The sequence below is a fragment of the Hoplias malabaricus genome, chromosome 9, assembly GCF_029633855.1.
Source record: "Hoplias malabaricus isolate fHopMal1 chromosome 9, fHopMal1.hap1, whole genome shotgun sequence".
NCBI lineage: Eukaryota > Metazoa > Chordata > Actinopteri > Characiformes > Erythrinidae > Hoplias > Hoplias malabaricus.
The window spans coordinates 25,822,527-25,843,864 of record NC_089808.1 but is presented as its reverse complement, the minus strand read 5'-3'; the positions used below and the strand labels follow the sequence as shown (position 1 = coordinate 25,843,864).

Sequence of the window (21,338 nt, the reverse complement as noted above, 5' to 3'; positions counted from 1 at the left end):
GTCTCTTTATTTTTATATTGTCTATGTACTTAAGATATCAGTAGTAGGAGGAACGGCAAAGTAAGAATTTCATTGTAAAGTGTAACTGCTTGTTTCTGCTGTGCGTATTACAATAAAACTTTTTAAAATCTTTTCAATATCTCAAACATCAACAATACATATTTATAATGCAACCTTTTTTTAGTAAAAACAATAATAACATAACATTTCATTCATCTTTTTTATTTTCAAGAGCTTTTTTTTTTTTTTTTTTTTTTTTTTAAACCTCCTTACAACAGATTCTTCTACAGGTAACAGAAAAGGAATGAGTGGATTCATCCGAAACATGGCCACAGTGTGGTCTCGCTTATATATATAGAGAGAGAGAGCGAGACACTATTAAATACTTTAATTACAGAGAATGCAGAGAAAGAAAGGAGATAAAGGGTCTTTCAGTCAGTGGGTGTTTGTTTACAGCATTTAAAAGACAGTGAGGGCCTTTAAAGACCGTGTTGAGGAATGTGTTCTGAATTAAATGCGGTTTGATTGTTAGCATCCTCCTCACCATCTGTCAGGACCCCAGCACATCTGGAAGAGGGGGTGTAGTGTAGTGTGTAAATATGTAGGAGTGTTTATCAGTGTGACAGTGTTTTATTTGGTCGTTAGTGTCTGAGGACATTCAACGCTGCATCAGTGACAGCACGTGATATTCTTTATTAATAAACATCTGCGCAAATATGTTGAACGTCTAAGAATATGATTTAAAAATGTTTACCCAAACAAAATGTCTGATTCCAGTGGCAAAACAATCCCAACTACTTGCACCCGCATTCAATTTCATCTAAACGTGTTTCAAAAATATTTTCTGGCTCAGTGTGTAATGTAGGAGAACTCTACTTTTTGTGGCAGAAGGAGCTCTGCGTAAGAAGCAGATCCGATGCTCCGGGAGTTTCGCTTTAAGTTGAGTTTTACTTTGTGAATTGCGGTGTTAGACGAATTCAGATGCAGTTCCAGTGAAGCTCCTGGAGAATGGGTGAGAGATGTATTCATTCTAAATTAATTTGTACTGCGTACAGACAGATGTTTTACTAGTTAGTCATTTCAGTTGCTTGGTCCTTTGCCCAAGTATTGGAGAGTTGGAGAAAAACTCAAAACAACTATTTACAGGAAAGGAATGAAATGAGAAAATTTATAAATGTTAACTTACGTCTCTCACTTTGTTCAGAAACTTTAAAAAAAGCTTAAAGAAAACAACACACTTAAAAAGAGGCAGAAAGGTAATGCATACTTTAACATCAAACAAATCTAAAGCCAAAAGAGTGAGAGAATCAAGCCCCAGCTCGGAATGGATCTGATCCTGGCGCTAAGAGGCCAGTAGAGTTTCATTAAAGGTGCAGTATGTGAAATTTAGAGATTTCTATTATCAGTAATTACGTATCGGAAACAACCCCATGTCATTATTAGTGTTTAATCACATGCAGCGTGTTGTAGCACAAAAGTACAACTCTGTTGGTTGTAATCAAGAACCTCAACACTAGAGGCCACTAAATATTACACACTGCAACTTTAAAATTCTCATTAGGTTCTGAGTTTTTTTGGTCTCATTTCCGACTCTCTTCTAAAAAATAAAAATAAACAACATAAATTTCTAGTGTGTGGGGGTGCTCTGCTCCAGGAGTTGGTCGTAGTTCAGTTTTGTTTTTGACCCAAAATCGAAACAGTCAATATATGGCACAGGTCCTACAATGCATTTAAATTAAAAATAGACAAGAAAAGATTAAAATAAAACATACACGTGAAGATCAGCGCCCTCCAGAGGAAACAAAAGCATATTGAGCAGTGGACAATTTAAAAAAGGGCTTTGCTACAGAAGCCTACTGATTTCCCCAGATATGTACATAATAAAAGTTCTTAAGCCCAGGCTTTATTTCTGATTTAGAGTCCAGCAACCTAAATCCCGCCTCCTGACCTGCACTGACCAGTCAGAAAAGGCAACGTTCAATTGACTGACCAATCAGTCCAGCTCCGCAGGATAAGGAAAAAAAAAAAAAAGAGAATAAAAAAGAAAAATATTGAGCAAAAAGTTAGAACAGCCTTTAAGGGCGAGTGGTTTTATACTGCAGACTGAGACAGGTTTGGCAAAAAAAAAAAAGATGGAAACACACACACACACACTCCTCCTTCTCACACACACACACACACACACACACACACACACACACACACACACACACACACACACACACACACACACACACACACACACACACAAGCTCCTCAAACACACTCCTCCGCAGACATCAGTAGGGGGTTAATGTACTCAAAACCTTCAAACTCCGACTGATCAATTTTCTTCACCACATCCCTGAGAGAGAGAAAGAGAGAGAGAGGTATGACTTCATAAACATTCTATTTTGTATTGGAATTCTCCCCACACTCAGGGATAAATAGAGATAGATACTGACTCATCGTCGGGGGTGAGCTGGATGGGTTCGTTGGTAAACTGAACATCAAAGTTGTCTAGACCAAATTCTCCAGAAATGTTTGGCTTGAAGGGAGGAACCACCTGCTTCTGCTCCATCTGAAACATACACACACACAGTTATCACACACTACACAACACTACACAAAGGCAGGATATAAACCTGACATACCCCCCTGCCCCCACAGAGGAACACAGCTCTGTTTCTTAATGGAACGTCTGTGACCTGCTTTGGTCCAAACCCTGAGACCCACAGCAGCGTTCTCCTCTTGTCTAAACAGCCCTGTTCAGAAAGCTTTCAGCACCTGTTCCTTTAAATGATAATGAGCCACTCACTGTTCACCCCGACCCTGAGCGTACAGCAATGAGGAGCAGAAGCTCTGGTTTTTAGCCGTTTTCACTGTTCTCTTTCTTCTCCATTTTTCTTCAGTGCTCTTATTTCTCCACGCTCATTGTGTCTGTTTTGTGCCGTTTCTCCTCCGAAATGGCTCCCTACTCCCTGTTCCATACACTGTTCACTATGCAGCACACTATTATAAGGGACAGAATTCAGGAGGGTAGAGAGCGATTTCATTACTGTGCGGTGGCAGATTTTGTCACAAACACGTATCGGAGTGTGGCTGCACACAAATTTCACAAATTACCTAATAAAAATATTAAAATGATTCTCTCTGGGAAGGCTGGAGACGTCTCCGTTGCTGCTCTGTAGCTCTCATCAGAAAAGCCAGCGAATCTTCCAGCCAAACAATGCAGTGCATTTTGGGCATCCGCTGTCCGCTAGGTTACATCTGGTGTACACTACTTAATGCAGTGCATTGTGGGATTGTTTGAGTGCATTGAATATTCTGACTGTGGTCTTGTTTCACAGTGTGTGGGTTGGTCGACTCCAGATCCCCACATTAATATGAACTGTCTTGTTGCCTACCACTCTCAAACTGAGAGTCACGTCATCACTTCCATTATATCGCTCTCTATCTTTCTCTCAAACACTCATCCTGTCTGTCTTCCTCTTTCATTTTGTCTTGCTCTCCTTTGTCTCTCTCTCTCCATTATAAACGTATGTATAATGATCAGGAGGAGCGGTGGGGGATGATGAACGGGATGATAAAGATGAGTGTGCAGTTTCAGTGGGCAGCGACCCTGCTGTTACACACAGTGACTCATATCTGTACAGACTGCCGTCTAAATATTTACCGACAGTGAGAGAGAGAGAGAGAGAGAGAACTGTGACTCACTAGGTCCCAGTCTACATTTCGGAAGAAGGGATGGGCCATGATGTCAGCAAAACCTGTCTGAGGATGACAACCCAATCTCTCCTTTGGCTCCTGAGAGAGAGAGAAAAAAAGGGAGGAGAAATATAATAGTTTACATAATAGAAATTGATAAGTAACAGTCTACTAGATTCTTTAGATGAAATACTGTGTACAGTATGCGAACAAAATGTGGCCAGAGATAAAAGAACGAGTGAGAGAGAGTGAAAGATATAAAAACAGTGAGAGAAATATATAGATGAAGATGAGAGAAGGAGTGTAAGAGATAGAGAGGGATATGAGAGAGAGCAAGATAAAGAGAAAGAAGAGGCAGCAAGAGAGACGAGAAAGAGAGAAAAAGACAAGTATGTGTGTGTGTGTGTGTGTGTACCTTGTTGAGGAATCCTTTCAGGACACTGGCTGCCTTCACTGACAGTGATCTGGGGATCCTGATCTGCTTCTCCAATATCACTAGACACACACACACACAGTGATTCTATGGATCATAAAACTACATTCAGAACCTTTCAATACTTCCACATTGATTTTAGTAGAACAACGCCACCAAGTGGTGGAGTTTTACAGCAGAGCGCCACTAAAACAGTTCCAGAACATGAACAGAGCGAAGAAGGAGCTGTACGGTTTAAACAGCCTCCTCCCGGCCACCAGGGCGCGCTCTGATGCTTTCTCTAAAGCTAAAGAGGGTCTTTACCCTGGAAAAGGTAATCCTCTGTGTTCTGGTCAGGATTATCAGAACTGCCCACAATGTCAAAGGGAGAACGACCCGCCATCATCTCGAACATCAGCACTCCTAACGCCCACCAGTCCACACTGAACCCTGAGGAACACACACACATACATTAAAGGAAGTCAGTCATTTTTACCACAAAATATTTGCAAAAAAATATCATTTTGTTTTCACAGCTGTTCTCCGGAGTGTAACCCTGCCCTGTTGGCCCTGAATGAACAGGTATATGCTCCACACACAGGGGCAGCCATGTTTAAACATCTGCTAGAGAATAGGTCAATGGTGAGCAATCAGAGATGAGAAACACTGGCAGCTACACAACCTTTTCGAATGAATTACAATAAGAGAGAGAGAGAGTTACCGTAATCTTCTCCTCTGAGGATTTCAGGAGCGATGTAGTTGGGTGTTCCACAGAATGTACTGGTGGTGTCTCCAGGTCTTAAACCCTCCTAAACAAACAAACAAACAAACACACACTTAAGCCTTCTTCCTGAGGGAAAGTTTGATGCCTGGAGAGATTCCAGTGAATAGAGTGGTGTTTTGAAGAGATTTTAATTTTAGAATTAAAGGAGTCCTCAGCTCAGCATTGAAGGTGCACTGCACAGTTTAGAGCAGTGGTTCTCAATCCTGCTCCTGGAGTACCACTGCCCGACATATTTTAAGGAACCCCTTGCTTCCAAACCCAGCTGGGCACCTCATGAACTCATCACCAACCCCTTCCTGAGCTGAGCTGTGAATTTGAGCTACATTCATGTCAGTGGTAGTCAGATCAGGACTGAGAACCACTGCTGTAGAGCATTGATCAAGGCACCCTCTAGTGGTCAAACAAGTGACCCACAATAACACAGCCTGCTGTTTTGTCAGGCAGAGTTTCTCAGGCCCAGAAGACACTGGTGAAAAGCAGAAATACAGAGAGCTGTAAGAGTGCAGTGACCTTGCACATGCCGTAGTCTGTAAGTTTGATGTGTCCCTCAGACTCCAGCAGGACGTTGTCCAGTTTGAGGTCTCTGTAGATGATTCCTCGCTCGTGAAGGTAGTTCAAAGCCAAACTTATCTCAGCCGAATAAAACCTGGGGGGAGAGGAAGGAAAGACACAAAACGTTACTGATCTCAGTGCAGTTATTGGGTAAATTAAATGTCAGAGTCACTCTGAGACAGAGTTAAGGCCACTTTCCCCATCAGTAAAATGGCAAAAACACAACAGCAGGGCTGTGTTTACAAATGTTACTGTACGTATGTGATCCCTGTATGAGTTTCGTACTGATTGCCTTGAACTTGGGTTAATCACAGTGTAGAACTGGTGTTATCCAACCAGAGTTCATGACATTTACACTTCCCCGTGTCTCCAGTGCGGTCTCCGCCGGCTCAGAGCAAGAGGTGAACGTGACAAAACAGTGCAAGTCTGATTCCTCTGAGTTCAGACTGCCGTTAAAACAGACGGAAATGGTAGTTAACTTGTATAAACAAATCTGTTAGCTGTGAAAATAAAATAAAAACAAAACTGTGTTTACAGTCCATGGCGTGTATGAGAGCTTTGGGAGATGGTTTTAAGAGATTTTACAACAAATATAAAACAAACTAATAATCGATCTCTAAATTAAGTTGAAGATATAGATGTAAAACAGATAAAGCAAAATGAACAGAAAAAAAATAACTACAATAAATATGATTACATTAATAACTTCATTTAAAAAAAGGATTAAATATAAAATCTATGGGTCAGTAATTTGTCTGAATTTTTTTAAACACAATAAAGAGAGTAATAAGGCTCCGTCAGAATCAGGCTCTACTCAACAACACCCCGGAGGTCCCAGAGATTCATGGACCCGCTCCATGGAGCATAAGTGTGCTGTGATTTTTTTTGTCTCAGCTGATGGTTAGACATCAGAACAGCAGCTGTTCCCTGCGGCAGCGCACTCTCTGTCTCGGTGTGTAACCGGGCAGTGTGTGGAGTGTTTTCTGACCTGGCGTGTTCTTCCGGAAGCTTCCTCTGTCTCTGCATGTGGAACATCAGATCTCCTCCATTCACATACTCGATCACAAAGAAGAGTCTGTCAGAGAAAAACACACTCAGTACACACAGCCTGGCTTTCCTGTTTAACAAGGACACACACTGTCCCCGAGGGGAGCCATAAACAGCGCCCCTTAGTGGAGCAGCTGTAACCCTAACCCTGAGTGAGTGCTGCCACTTTGTGGAAAGTTTTAGAATGAGTGAGTGAGTGAGTGAGTGAGGGATAGAGATGCAGAGCAGTTCCCTGAGGTGCTTTGCACCTGAATAGATAAGAACTACATGTAGGGTTCCTTTAAAATAGATTTAAAAGGGTATTCAATTATTTCAAGGATCATGTTGTACATTTAAAGCAACAGTAGGTAAGATTTACCTTAAAATCCCAGCTTCAAAATCACTGTGATGCTCCACTGAGCTGTAAGACGGAGAATAAGGCTTCTGTCTTTGCTACTCTAAGCTCAGTACATCAGAAACTGCACTTTGTAACATCTGGAGGAGTTACAATCCCTCCCACTTGATTGCAGGAGTGTGCTGTAAGACGGAATTACACTAAGCAACTCTAGGGGGAGCCCAGGGGCAAAAAAAAAAAAATCTTACCCAGTGTTTCTTTAAGGTTTGTATTAATTATTTATGCCTTTGGGGACAGAGACACTTTGGCGACACTTCTTCTGTTCACATTTGTGTATTCGATGCATTTTAACAATAATTCAGAATAATTTAAACCTGGGGAAATTCAGGACTTCAGGGGTCACTTGTGTGTGTGAACGCAACTCGCAACATTCATCCTGGACTTTATCCTCCTCGCGCCCTGGTAAAGACTCCGGGTGAAGTCATGTGAGAACGGAGGGGGGGAATATTCCAGAGATTCTCCTGCATGCGCTGCACAGGCTCCGCCCCCACACCTAAACACGTGTTTCCCACTGAGAGAGCATGTCTCATACTGAAAATCTCCCACTGCGCGCTGCGTGTAAACGATCGCTCTGGGACGTCTCCCAACCCAACACTCAGGTGTTCATGTGTGAAAGAGGCATCAGACACACGAGTTGACAGAGGGTCTGATAATTTCAGTGCCCTAATCTGATCTCACAGTCAAGAGTCTGCCAGCTGCTTTCTGGCTCTCTGCCTCCTCGTACAAAAGGATTGTGGGGTTTCAGTCAGATTCCTTTCCCTGCAGTGGGTGGTTCTTGGCCACGTTTAGTGAAGAAAGGTCTGCCTCAAGACTCTGTCACACTGTTTTTTGATGTACTTTCAACTCACTCACTTCTAACATACTCACTCATGTTTAGGAACTACTCCTCAAGTGTGCGCTAATCAGACACTGTGTCCTTGTCATTGACAGGAACTTACATTGACCTCAGAAACTGCTTTTTGGGGAAAGTAAGAGAAGATTTCTGACCTGCTCTCGGTTTGGAAACAGGAGTGGAGTCCCACCAGGAACGGGTGATTAGACGCCTGCTCAAACACATGCTTCTCCGTCTGAACCCAGTCTATGTCCTAGAGAGAGAAAGAGAGAGAGAATATTATACTGTAATATAAATGTAATATCACTAAACTCTGCCTGGAGAATTCAAAGCAGATCTCTGAGACCTGACGGAATCACCCTCTTCCACCAGTCTCTCACACCTCACTTACTCACTCAATTTAATGTTTTTAAAATAACACAAATGACTCTTGATTTTACTTTACAGTACTCTGCCCCAGCAACTCCCCTCTACAGGCTTTTCGTTCACCTTTTTAAACACACAAACGTCTAGTTCAGGGCATTTATTTACATTAACCGTATCACATTTAGTAAACGTTGTATTAGGATTCGAGATGATCTGTGGTGCACAAACCTTTAAATATAGCTGTGTTTATTATATTGGCTAAGGTTGCTGACAGTGCGTCACTCTAACATGTCCTGAACTGACCTGAAGTATCCGTTTTGGTGGCAATCAGGTCATTTTTCTTCAAAAGATCACAGCGTAATTTTACGAGCTGCCATCGTGAGTTGGATAAAAACAAATGTGATTTCTGCTGCCGCTGGAGATTTTATAGATGGAGAGTTGGTGCTGGACGTCTGCGTTGCATTGCGTGGCGTAGAGTGACGTCTCTCTCTGGACAATTAGCGCTCTTTAAGGTTTATACGCCACAGTTTAGTCCCTACTTGTCTCGATCTGAACCACGAGAGAACAGCGACTAAACTACCCGCTTCCATAACCAGGACCAGTGTAGGGACCATGCTCTGAAAAAGCAGCACTTGTTTTAACGGAGTCTGTTGTTGTTCGTCTGCCTTTGTTTACCTCATCGTCGTTGACGAGCTCCTTCTTCACCACCTTCATGGCGTAGATTCTCTCTGTTTTCTTCAGCCGCACCAGCAGCACTTTGGCGTAGCTTCCACGTCCAATCACCCTCAGCAGATCAAAATCAGACAAACCCAGACTGGAGTGGGCTTTACCAGGGTCTCTACTGCTCCCTGCCTGTGTACGTACACACGTACACACACACACACGTACACACACACAAATTAACCAGCTGCTTCAAAAACATTCAGGAGTTAAATTGAAGCAGCAAACAATTATGACTCTCCTTTACTACTGCCCCTTAGTGGCCTGACTATAGCAGATTCGATACTAAACCTGGCTCAAAAAGTCAAAACTGTTCGACTCTTCATCTCATATCACTTGCACTTTACGTAAAACAAATGGTGAAAGTGTGTGTGAAAGGTAAAACTGAATCTACTGTGAAGTAATTTTTTAAAATATAGTAAAAGAGTTTTTTTTTTTATTAACCATTATCTTTAGGTATGAGTGCCTTTCAGGGGAGGGATGTATTAAAGAAAGAAAGACCAGAGGGAATGATTCTGACAGACTTTAAAACTCTGTGCCTCTATTTATGCGCATGGAGAATGCAAAGCAGATCTCTGAGACCTGACGGAATCACCCTCTTCCACCACAGTCTCTCACTCCTCACTCACTCAATTTAATTGTTTTAAAATTACACAACACACTTCCAGCCAGAGTGAGAGAGAGAGAGAGAGAGAGACAGAGAAAAAGTAGGGGAGTGACACACTCCCAGAGAGGACACACACACACACACAAACACACAGGGCTGACCTCTTGTTCATCTCCTTCATTGATGCTCTCTGTGGAGTTTTTGTGCTGAACTGGAGGAAGAGAGAATGGGGTTTAGAAAAGTTATGTCTGCGCTCTCACTAAAATACAATGCTCTGGACTGTCACAGCATCCACTGCCATCTTCTGTGTACTGGATATAAACGAGGCCCGTTCAGTCTCTCCAGCAGGGGGCGCCGTTAGCTCAGCCTTGCTTTTGTGGGTGTTATTTAAAGAGCAGGAACCGTGGATAATTGTATAACTATAAATAACAAAGATCCAGAGAATTAGGGCTGTGAAAATTAGTCGCCAATCCACAACTTCGATAAAAACGTGTTGACGCGTTGCACAGAAGCACCCTCTACATTCACTGCTCAATAACATCAACTTCTTTATTTATTTATTTATTTTAAACGCACAGTCCACAACATCTGCTCCCCTTTTCAGAAATACTCTGACTCCCTACACACAGCTGCATCACTGGAGACTAACCCTAACCAAACCCAACACACCCTGCTCTGTCCGGAGTGTTCACACTCCGCTTTTTTAACTCCGCTTTTTTAACCACTGTAAACTGATTCTACTTTAAAATCACTCACAGTGACAGGAAAGGAACTGCACAACTGAATGTCTCCTAAAACATAATACACAAACTGATCACTCACTGGGTTCGGTTTCAGCACTGAGCACCTCCTACTAGTTTTATTGCAGGGAAAAACATATAAATCTATCTATCTATCTATATAGCTGTATGTCTTTGACAGACTGCTTTAAACACAAATGTCTGGCCTTTAGAAAAGGCTGTGTTTAGTCGTTTCCTTCAGTTTTTTATTAAATACAAGCCATCTCAGGCATTCTACACAGAATTACAAACTCGCCCCATTCCACATTAAACAGAGCAGCAGCTCTCCTCATAGTTCCACCTTAAATATTTTTGTTTCATTTTTAATCACCTGAACAACACGTAATCTCCCGTCTATGATCGTGATGATACTCAGGGACAACTTCTAATGAGACACAGCTGCTGTGCAGACACTGATTGGTTCAATAAGAGGTTTAGCTTGTCTGTGTCTCTCTGTTTCTCTCGCTCTCACCCCTGACGGTGCTGGAGCGAGACATAACACGCTTAACAGGTCATTTCACACCTCTCAGGATCAATACAGGTCAATAAAGAGCAGAGAGTCCGATCAATCACTTCCCGGACCTGATCAGAGTCACACTGATGCCGAAGGGGTTCTGAAGACCATCACAGTGTGGCCCTCAGATCCATACACTGAGCATTTCTCCTGTTTTAACATCGACTTCAAGAACTGTGCTGACACCAAGCTGGTCGTTCATCCTTAATAAATCCTGTTATAAAGTAATTACATAAAGTGTTTACCGATCTCTGTGCGATATGGAGCGAGGGGAACCGGTTCACCTCGACCTGGCAACGGTTCCTGGACAAAAAACAACAAACACACATCGGAATCACAGTAAAAAAAAAAGTAAAGCCCAAGTGAGTAAACTGAAAAGCCCCGGAGAGAGTCTCTCACCTGAATCACCTGTCGTCCACACTCCAGAGTCACCAGTTTGTGGCATTTCTTGTGCACCAGCAGTTTGCAGTTGATACATTTATAACCCTGCCGCCCAAGACCCCAGATCCGGTCGGTGCAGATCGCACAGTGAGCCCTCTATGACACACACAGCCACATCACACACATATTAATCACACACACCCTGTACCTACAGTAGAAACATGCAGCACGCACCTCGACCACTTCATTAGAAACAACTAGGCCTGTCACAACACTAATATACTGTGGTGGTTTACTCTTCTGTAAACACAGCGGACAACACTGAGGTCAGCAACCATCACTGAGGAACTGCCTGTATATCGTACCATAAATCATTCATGTGAATATTGTGACAGACCTAGAAACACTCCTCACAATGATATGACTCTTTGGAGCTTACAACAGCTACAGAGTGTTTCTAATAAAGTGGCCAGGGGGGTATAGAGCAGTAGAGCAGTCCTCACTCTGTTGAAGCGCTTGGCCTGGAAGGCGTGTCCGTTAGCGTAGTACAGCTTCCTCCACCTCCGAGCTCCACGCCGATATATTGACTCTGCATACAGACACAGGCAGAGTTAATACACGCCAGCTTTCACGAAAACATCCCACACAGTTCTGACCACAGTGACCCGGTTGCTCCAGAGCCGGAACTGTACCGGAATAACACCCATTGCCAAAAGCTTTTAATAGATACTTAACACAAAAAGCACAAACACTGTGCAAATACAGGCCAGTACAGAGAAGTTAGTCCCGTTTAACTGGGTTTAGAGCAGAGTTAGTCCCGTTTATCATGTGGACCGGACACAGTGAGTGGTGTAATCGAGGCCAGTTTGTTTACAGTGTAAACACCAATAATTGTGTGTGTGTAAGAATTTTGTGCTCAGTAAATCGAGGGTGACAGTGTTATCTTTTAGTTCACTCCCCGAACTGCAATAAAGTCTCAGTAATTAAACTCACTGTCTTCTCCTGGACACGGCATTCCCGGCTTCTCCGGAACACACGGAAACACTGCACACAGACACGGAGATGTTCAGCAACAAAACCAGTTTGTGTCTCTCACACACACTCACAGCTGGTGCAGTATCTCACCGTGGATGATGAGTTCTGAATCTTTATTTAGTTCATACAGCCTCAGAGCTTCCTCCAGCTCCAACTGAGATGATACAGTACAGGGGTCACCTACACACACACACACACACACACACACAATTCATCATGAATCAAAGTCACATCACAGTCATAATAAAGGTGAAATCATAACAGGGTGATTCTCTGTGGAAGCTCACAGCCCTGCTGCTGCGTTTTGTTATAAGGCACTGGATCCATAATGGTGGGCAGGGGGTATCCAGCAAAGGCACAGAAATGAGACACAATGACACATGTAATAGTTTCACAGTGACTTGTCTCCTTTTACATTTGTTACGAGGAGTCATCCCTCATAGAAAAAACACAGAGCAGTAGAAGCAGAAGAGCACTGTTCTACACCAAGTCTGAGAATTGAGGCAAAGTCTGAGCTGATCAGAGGCAATTCTCAGGACACAAACGTATATACTGCATCATTTCTCTACAAGTTACTAACTTCTGTTTGCAGTGGTAAAAATGCAGTGTGTGTCAGGTGCTTCATCCAGAAAAAATGTGTTTCCTAATCTGCTGATTACAGAGCTCATGCAAATCCCAGGTGCTCTCTAGGATTTTCCTATGGTATTCCTAGTGGCCTGGAATTCCTTATAAATTGAACACAGTGATGGCCTGACCTGAGCGGAGCGTGCACACTGAATATCAGAGCTGTTTGTTTGTGTAACACACCTTCCTCATCGATCCACTTCATGGTGAAGAGCTGGTCGTTGTTCAGAGAGCACATGTCCCTGACCTTGCTGTACAGTCCCTCGTAGGAGATGGACGGCTCAAAGTGTGTGATCATGATGTCCCTGAGGCATGAGGGGGAAAAATACATACAAGGTTTATACAAAAATGAGAGTGTGCGAGAGAGAGAGAGAGGGAGAGAATGTAGTCTGTATGTTGCTCTGTACTGGCGTGTTGTTGTTTGGGACTGAACACAGCTCTGTCATCAGTTCAGACATCAGTAGAGTTTGTTCCTTCCTTGTTGCAACAATCAGCACTCTGCAAGGTTTACATGCCATGGTTTAGAACCTACTCGGCTCGCTCTGAACCACAAGAGAACAGCAACTAAACAAGAACCCGCTTCCAGAACCAGGACCTGATTTACCTGGTGGAGAAGTGAAATGCTTTCACTTCACCTGAGACACATTACCAGCCATGGGGTGAACGGGGCCAACGTCAAAGTGAGATTAGCCTTTTGGTTTCATTAGTCAGAATGACACACACACTTTTCCCAACACACACGCGCACATTTTCCTAACACACACAGACTCAATTTTCCCAACACACACAGACTTACATAAGATATACACAATACACCTAATTATGCCAATGCAAACACACACACATACATTTCCCCTCAGTGAACACACACATTAACACACCTGTTTCTCCTAGAGACAAACACAGGACAAATTTTAGACAAATTACAGGACCACACACACACAGACACAATGGAAGTGACCGATTTCATGTGGGATTTTACCCATAATCAACGGTGGTGTTTAGTTTCTTCCGTTCACTACTGTACAGGGGTCACACACTACTTTTTGCAGTGCATTGTGGGATTGTTTGAGTGCACTGATAATCATCCATTATGTTTTCAGACACTGCTACAAAAGGACAAAACCCACCATGTAGTGAACAGGGCAGAGTTTGGTATCAGTTTCAGCTGAAACCAGGAATTAATCATCAGTCATTGTCCCAGGCCCAGAGCTAAGAGCAGTTCCAGGGAGACTCTTCCGGAGAGAAGTGAGGGAGAGAGTGAGGAATGTTCCACGGAAGTGTCGCTGTAACCTGGTCTTTAATGTCAGAGTGAACATTGTTTAAATTCCTCTGAGTTTGTACCACTGTGTTTGGAAAGAGAGGTGAGGAATAAGCTCCAACAGGTCGAGCAGAGGCTTCTGGAAAGGCAGGATTTTCTGGTCTTCACACACACACACACACACACACACACGTTGAGTGACTACCTCCCTGAACTATTCCATCATTACACCACACTCACCACAACAAAGCCTCGCAGAAACTGAGGACGATAAAGGCCTCGGAGAACGGAGGAAATGACGTAAAAACAAAAACCTATTAAAGTCCCGACCAGCCAAAAAAACATCCTGCCCCCAGCATAGAGCTCAACATGCTCAGAGGAGAACACCAACACACACACATGCTAATGATGCTAATCACAAACACACACATCCTGCAAAGGCTGAACACTGGATTTTCACTGGAGGAGGGTTAAAATGGTTTTAGTCTACTCCAGCTTCCTGGTGTGTGCGAGTGTGTGTGTCTGCAGTGGGCGACAGGAACAGAGTTTACAATAACAGCCTTTAACGGCCACTTCCCTGGTTTCAACGGTTGGAAAGCTGCTAGAAACTATAGATAACAGTAACAACGGAGAAACTCCAAACGCTGAAAAGCACCAGCCGAGCTGAGGATGATGCTCTATTCCTGCTCCACAGGGGGGTAACACTGACATTTTTGCTGTTACAGTTACATAACTTAAGGTGGAACTGACACTAAGTTCAGGAGAGTGCTAACTGCATGAAAGTAAACACAGAGCAAAAGTGCTACAAAACTAAACAGCTCGAGTTTCACATGAGTGTCTGTGGAAAATCAAACAGTGAATAAACACTTACAGACAATTTACACTTCAGACACCAACAAGATACAATTGCTTCTCACTCACACACACCACTCCACCTTAAAAGATAGTCACTTACTCACGCACACTACTCCACCTTAAAAGACACAGTTGCTTCTTACTCACACACTTAAAGACACAGAGCTTCTGAATGGAAACAAACCAGAAAGAACAGCATTTCCCCACAATATCAGACGTTTCCCTCTGCATCAAACCTACGCTCTAAACAATGTGCAGATAACACACTGTACTCTACATCGCAGCCTGAATCTCTAGCCACTCCATCATCATCATCATCACCAGGCACTGTCAGAGTGTGATGTGCACTAAAACGTTGGTGTGCAGGGAATACAAGGCAAAGCTTCATTCCCTCATGGGCAGTCACCCCCACCACCCCCGGAGATGAGCCCTTACACAGCAGACACAAATGCTTCTCTCTTTATCACAACTACAGCTTCACTCCTGTGTCAGCAGGGAAACAGCAGCCAGAGCGTCTGGAACCCTACACGTATGAGACACAGCGATTGTCCCAAAGAGCTGCATTTAAGAAACACTACATAATATTTTTAGCTTTAAATTCCAGCTTCAAAATCACTGTGATGCTCCACTGAGCGGTAGCATGGAAAAAAGAGCCTCTGTAGTTGCTTCCCCAGGCTCAGCACTACAGAAACTTTACTTAGTAACTTTGAGAGGAGGGTAGAAAATGACCCCCCCTCCTCCTCCTCCTTGATTTCAGAGCAGGGTTGTATGTGAATTATACTGTAAAACTGTAGGAGCCCAGGAACACACACACACAAAAAGCCAAATCTGACTGGGCGAGTTTGTAAAACGGTCCACAAGTGTGTGTGTGTGTGTGTGTGTGTGTGTAAGAGAGAGAGAGAGTAACTGGGTGTGTTTGTGAGTGACTGTGAGTGTGTAAATCGGTCCACAGGTGTGTGTGTGAGAGAGTGACTGGGTGACTCCACCCACCCTTCTGTCCCTCACCTACAGCAGAAAAGCTCCACCCATAATCTAACAGGATTGGTTCCTTAGGTTAGTGAGGTATGAAACCTTGTCCATCTCAATCCATGTCGTTCAGACTAACTATTCTACACACAGGATTTAGGTTTAAAGGTTTTAGAGGCAGTTTATAGTCTCCCTTCCCTGAAGCTCCCACAGTGAGAGTAAAATAACATAAACCTGGCGATAACGTGTTTATAAGATATAAACATATGAAACAGAAAAAAGAGCTATATAATCAAATAACGTAAGTGCGGGGAGTTTTAAAAGCTGTTACAGTAAACATGTGAACGGTGAACAGGTTTAAAACAAAAAAACATTAAATGGTCTAATAAAATTATAAAGCAACTAAAACACTTACAAAATGTAAGACATATAAACAACTGCCAAAGTTGGCTTTCTATTCGCCAGCGTCTTAGTGGAACTCCACCTTAAACACCGCATTAGTCACCGCACTGTTTAAGGTGGAACGGGAAAATAGACCCAGACGCTGGCGAAAGAGAAGACGATTTCGGCCCCAAAAAGTCCTCTCACCCGCGATAGTAGGCCTTGACGCGGACTTGCTGTTGGTTGTCGCCCGGGTGGGTCGCATTGCTGTCCCGCAGGGTCGGCATGGAGCCTGGTTCAGCGGGAGGAAGCGGTATTTGGGTGTACGCTTTAGTGGTTATAACTCCAACACAACACCGCGGCCCTGGAGAACCAAGCTGGAGGTCTGAATACACCCCTACACACTCGTCGGGATGGACTCTTCCGCTGAGGGGAATAACTCTGGAATGCGCGGGGGTGTAAACTGTAGATCTACTTTAATACAAATAAAGAGTCATACATTTTAAACCATCTTTATTTAAAATAAATTTCTAAACATATTGGAGCGCATTTGTCTCCAATAACTAATAAAACTACACAATTATACCCTTATTGCGTACCACACGTAATGGACGCGTCCTAAACCAGTTCTGTACCGAGTTGGATTGTACCAAATGAGCATTGGAGAGAGGGGGCAGTGAACTAATCTGCTGTGTAATCTCAGCCCTCACTATCAGAAGAGTTATAGCAACTATTTGAGATTAAAAAACAACAACACGGTCTCAATTCAGGAATTTGAACTAATCCGTGAATAAAGAGCCCTCGTTATTGAAAACCAAACTAACGTGTGGTTGCCAGATCAGTAATTAACCCCATTACACTAGAGTTTGGACCAGATTACTAATCTTGCAGTTATGTTATTCAGAGCAGGGGGTTATCCCACAAAGCAGGATTTCTCTGTTAGCCAGAAAACCTAAACCCTATATGTGAGGACTATCTGGGTCCTGCTGTTCCAACTGCTGAACAAAACACAGATAATAAATTGGATGGCCACTGCGCTGGTCCTTGGGTGAGTTCTCCCAAAAGTAGGTCACAAAGTGGGCTTTGTCCTGGTCAGGAGATCCCACAACCAGATGATTCTGTTCCACACATGCAGATGAGGGACAGCAGCATCCTTGGTGAGGGTAGGACCTGCTGAGACCTGAGGGGAAGGTTCAGCCCCTTCCACTAGCAAAGGATTTCATAATCATTTCCATCTCTAACATCATGCTCCAGATCAACATTTGTTCCACTGTTGTGTACTTCTGAGAGGTGAAAGTCATTATCTTGACTGGGTGGGGTGATTCCATCCTACCAGATATCTCTGGGTCTTATCCTCCCACTCTGGGCTGGGATTTTGAGGAGGGGTGTTTACATTCCAGTGATCACCAGGTTCAGAAGCTCTGGTTTTTAGCCATTTTCGCTAAGTTCTCTTTCTTCTCCGTTCACGTTAACTCCATTTTTACTCAGTGCTCTTGTTTCTCCACCCTCGTTGTGTCCATTTTGCTGCTTTTCTTTGCACTCTCACACAAACGTGGACCCCCAAAACACATCGGGGATGGCTGCCCGCAGCTCTGCGTGTGTGTTCACAGCCCCAGTGCACTAGTGTGTGTGTGTGTGTGTGTGTTCACTGCCACAGATGGGTTAAATGCAGAAGACACATTTTGTTGTACAATGACAAATAATTAAACGTTATAATAATAAATATTTATTTATTGATAAATTGAGTGAAATAATCAGTCAATGTTAATTATCAATACAAAAAAATTTATAATAATTATAATAGATTTGTACGTGACAATAAATGCAATTCAATTCAATAATAATAATAATAATAATAATAATAATAATAATAATAATTAAAAAATTAGATGTAAAATCCCTACAGGATATTTATTCTACAATCTTCAATTGCACCCTCTTGTGGGCACAACAGGAAACCGTTGGTTTAAATACTATGACATTTCTAGCCAATCAGAGCGCAGGAGGCGGGGATTGTCAGAACACGAGAGAGAAAAGAAAAAGAAAGAAGAGAGGGAGGTAAAAGTGACGCACCTTTAGATTTAGACTCATTTTACCGATTTAAAAGGATGGAACGTGTGGAGCAAAGTTTAATGTAAAGAACACAGAACACAGCCTGTTAACAAGTTTAAGGTTAGTCCGGAGCTGCTCTGATTTAGGTTTAGACTCGAGCTGTCCAGGATTAGGCTTAGACTACAGCTGTAAAGGACTAGGTTTAAACGGAAGCTGTGTAGATTTAAACTTAGTCTGGAGTTCTGTGTTTATTTTGGAGCTGTAAATTGATGCTTAAACTCCACGTGGTTTTATATAGGTTTTAGTCTCGAGCTGATCCTGGTCTGACCTCTGATGCTCATGAGTCAGTAATGGAGAGAGAGAGCAGTGAAATAGTGGTCTCCACCCACACACAGCACACTGTCCAGGTACCACATACACACACACTGACCAGCACATGTCCAGGAGCCACACTCACTCTCATTCCTAACGTCTCTTTTGACTGTAATGAATGACCAAGTGATTGTTCTCCTCCAGTTTCCCAACGTTTCTCTTTGGACACTTCCCCCAGGAGCGCTCAGTTCTGCCCCCTGTGTCCAAACGAAGGTCTCTTGGGGTAAGAAACTGGTCACACCCCTCCCAAAAATGTCCATTTGTCCCCTCACGTCCAACCAGATGTCCCAGAGCATGGAGGAGGCCTCTGAAGGTGAGTCCTGTCTGTGACACAGCATAAAGCTTCAGAACAGTCATGTTACTAATGAAGTCTGGTTATGAATATTAATGATCTGTCAAATGCAGCTAGTAATTTACAATTATGTAAAAAAAATCACAGCTGGAAATCACAGTCCCTGTTTTACAGCTTGTCTTTTGAAAATCTCTGTGAGAGACATTGTTATTTTTCGCCTGAATCTTTTTCCCTCCCTTTTCTCTCTTTCTCTGCAGTATTCTCTCCATCTCTGATGCAGCAGCATCCGAACCAGAAGGTGGCACCACCACACTGCCAGCCCTTTACTCTGCAGTTTCATCCTAATCACTCCTTACTGACCCAAAGCACTCCCACAATCCCCACCATTGTCCAATCAAAGCACAGCAAGGTCAGAATCACAACCACAGTCAGAATCAATTTTAGATGTGAAGCACTCACTCAGTCGCTTGCTCATGTTTAACAAAATTACCCAATAGTGTGCTATTCAGTTCTTGGCATCAATAACACAATGTTAATCCTGTTAGATAAATAGACAGGTGTAAAAGGCAGATTATTATCCTAGGAGCAGGTCCACCACAGGAGGCTGGTCATGTTTCTGACACCTCAAGACCACTAGACATCAATGTAACAGCTGTTTCTTAACATGACAAAGTTTCTGGAAATCCTCAGATAACTCATCTCACTGTGCTGCCTTTCCAGGACCTTCCAGAACTACTGACCACTTGCCAGGGCCTAAGAGTGAAAACACACACACACACCTTAGGCTCATGGGCAGCTGCTCCAGAGCTAACTACAAAGGGCTGTCTAAAATGTTTTAGATATAGAGTGTAAGTTTGGCTGGGAGAGGGCCGTCCTGTAGTTCTGATGTCCTTCACTGTGTTTCCATAGCAGCAGTTCTCCATCCATTCATTCCAAGAAGGAGAGGATGAGTGTGAAGATGGAGACTCTGATGACCTGCAGATGGAGAAAAAGAGAGGGGGAGAGATGGAGGAGAGCAGTAGCTCCACCATTTCCCTGGAGTGTTCTCCTGAACTCTGGAGTGTAGAACAGGTCTGCTCCTACATCAGCTCCATACCAGGTACAGAGAGAGAGAGAGAATCAGAAATAGACCGAAATAGACAGTAACTGAGTAATTACTGAGGAAAACCAAAGGAAACAAAAATAAAAAAGGAGATCTCCTTAATATCTCAATATTTTCTCTTTGACAACAAGATCAAATGGAAAGACAATGGAGACATTAGCACAAGTCTCTTGCTTCTCAAATGTGTCTCCTGAGATACAGACCTTAGTGATCTCACATGTGCTTTTCTGTGGAGTTTTAGTGGTGATCTCGTTTAAGTCACAAACTGTGTTCAGATTTTCCAGATTAACTAAATCCTACTCTCTCCTTTATCTCTCTCTTGTGTCTCATGTCTCATACCTTTTCTCCTAAGGAATTTTTAGGAGAATCACCATTAGGTGATTACAATTACTGCAACAGGCCTGTGTGTAGTTGAGGGACATGTTTTTCAATGTGCCTCTATTGTCTCCAATCCGGCTAAAAATCAGAGAAGAGTGATTTATTCTGTTTGTGTCTCCTGTAGGATGCCAGAATGTGGCGCATCTCTTCCGTTTGCAGGAGATAGATGGAAAGGCTCTTCTGCTTCTGACTGAGAAACATTTACTGAGCTGTATGAATATTAAACTGGGGCCAGCACTAAAAATATGGGCTGAAATTAATGTCCTTCAACAGATATGGGCTTGAGAAAGAGCCAAGTTTAAACCCAGCTAGGTTTATAGCGATAGCTCTATTTTGTTAAGTCATTAACAATACATACACAAGGTGCAGAAATATTAGACACTACTCTGTTTCAGGTTCAAAGAGATTATTTGTAAGACTGTTGTGAAAGTAAAAATATTAAAAGTGATATCTTATGTTTTGTTTTGTTCTAGCATAGCGGCATAAATGCTAATTTTGCTAAGCTTGAGCAATGTTAGCTTGCGCAATATAGCATGGAACTAGTTTCTATGTGTGCCCAATAAATCACATTCTCCTCAAAAGCTGTTAATTAAAATCTAAATTAATGGTTTCTGTCACTTATTTATAGATTTTTGGTAGTTTATTATGTCCATGTTTAAAATATAATGAAGGATACTCAGCTACTAAAAGATGATCCAGTCAACGTATATATTACTCATTTTCAGATTGTTGTAAAAATGTAAGATAATTCATCTTTTCCACTAAGTTTACAAATTACAGTTTGAATTATCTTAAAACATTCTTGCATCCTATAATGAGAAAAATTACATAAATATTGACTAAAGTTTAGATAAATTATTGTTTTTGCAGTCCTGTTTTAGATTCCTGAACACTGATGTCTGAGGTAAACCTTTGATTTGTACATGCAGTTGGGACCATGCAATT

At 42.7% G+C, this 21,338-nt stretch overlaps 2 protein-coding genes across 7 annotated transcripts; one reads left to right on the top strand and one right to left on the bottom strand.

Moving 5' to 3' along the window:
* Positions 1 to 243: 243 nt before the first annotated feature.
* prkci (protein kinase C, iota) lies at positions 244 to 16,594 on the bottom strand. Its single transcript, XM_066681192.1, has 18 exons — positions 16,405 to 16,594; positions 12,918 to 13,039; positions 12,201 to 12,290; positions 12,069 to 12,119; positions 11,579 to 11,664; positions 11,094 to 11,231; positions 10,940 to 10,997; positions 9,563 to 9,612; positions 8,750 to 8,926; positions 7,864 to 7,961; positions 6,424 to 6,510; positions 5,394 to 5,529; positions 4,821 to 4,908; positions 4,424 to 4,549; positions 4,103 to 4,182; positions 3,697 to 3,786; positions 2,445 to 2,560; positions 244 to 2,344 (listed from the first exon to the last, which is right to left on the bottom strand). The coding sequence occupies exons 1-18, from the start codon at positions 16,482 to 16,484 to the stop codon at positions 2,257 to 2,259; spliced, it is 1,761 nt and encodes a 586-aa protein (XP_066537289.1). The 5' UTR covers positions 16,485 to 16,594; the 3' UTR covers positions 244 to 2,256.
* Positions 16,595 to 18,156: 1,562 nt separating this feature from the next.
* phc3 (polyhomeotic homolog 3 (Drosophila)) lies at positions 18,157 to 21,069 on the top strand. Of its 6 annotated transcripts, none has more exons than XM_066682126.1 (6): positions 18,157 to 18,255; positions 18,548 to 18,656; positions 18,766 to 18,934; positions 19,171 to 19,322; positions 19,823 to 20,012; positions 20,518 to 21,067. In XM_066682126.1, the coding sequence occupies exons 2-6, from the start codon at positions 18,600 to 18,602 to the stop codon at positions 20,676 to 20,678; spliced, it is 729 nt and encodes a 242-aa protein (XP_066538223.1). In that variant the 5' UTR covers positions 18,157 to 18,255; positions 18,548 to 18,599; the 3' UTR covers positions 20,679 to 21,067. The 6 variants fall into 6 exon arrangements, with proteins under 6 accessions (XP_066538223.1, XP_066538221.1, XP_066538224.1 ...); XM_066682124.1 differs by having other exon boundaries at positions 18,239 to 18,369; XM_066682127.1 differs by having other exon boundaries at positions 18,239 to 18,369; positions 19,826 to 20,012; positions 20,518 to 21,065.
* The last annotated feature ends 269 nt before the right edge of the window (positions 21,070 to 21,338 follow it).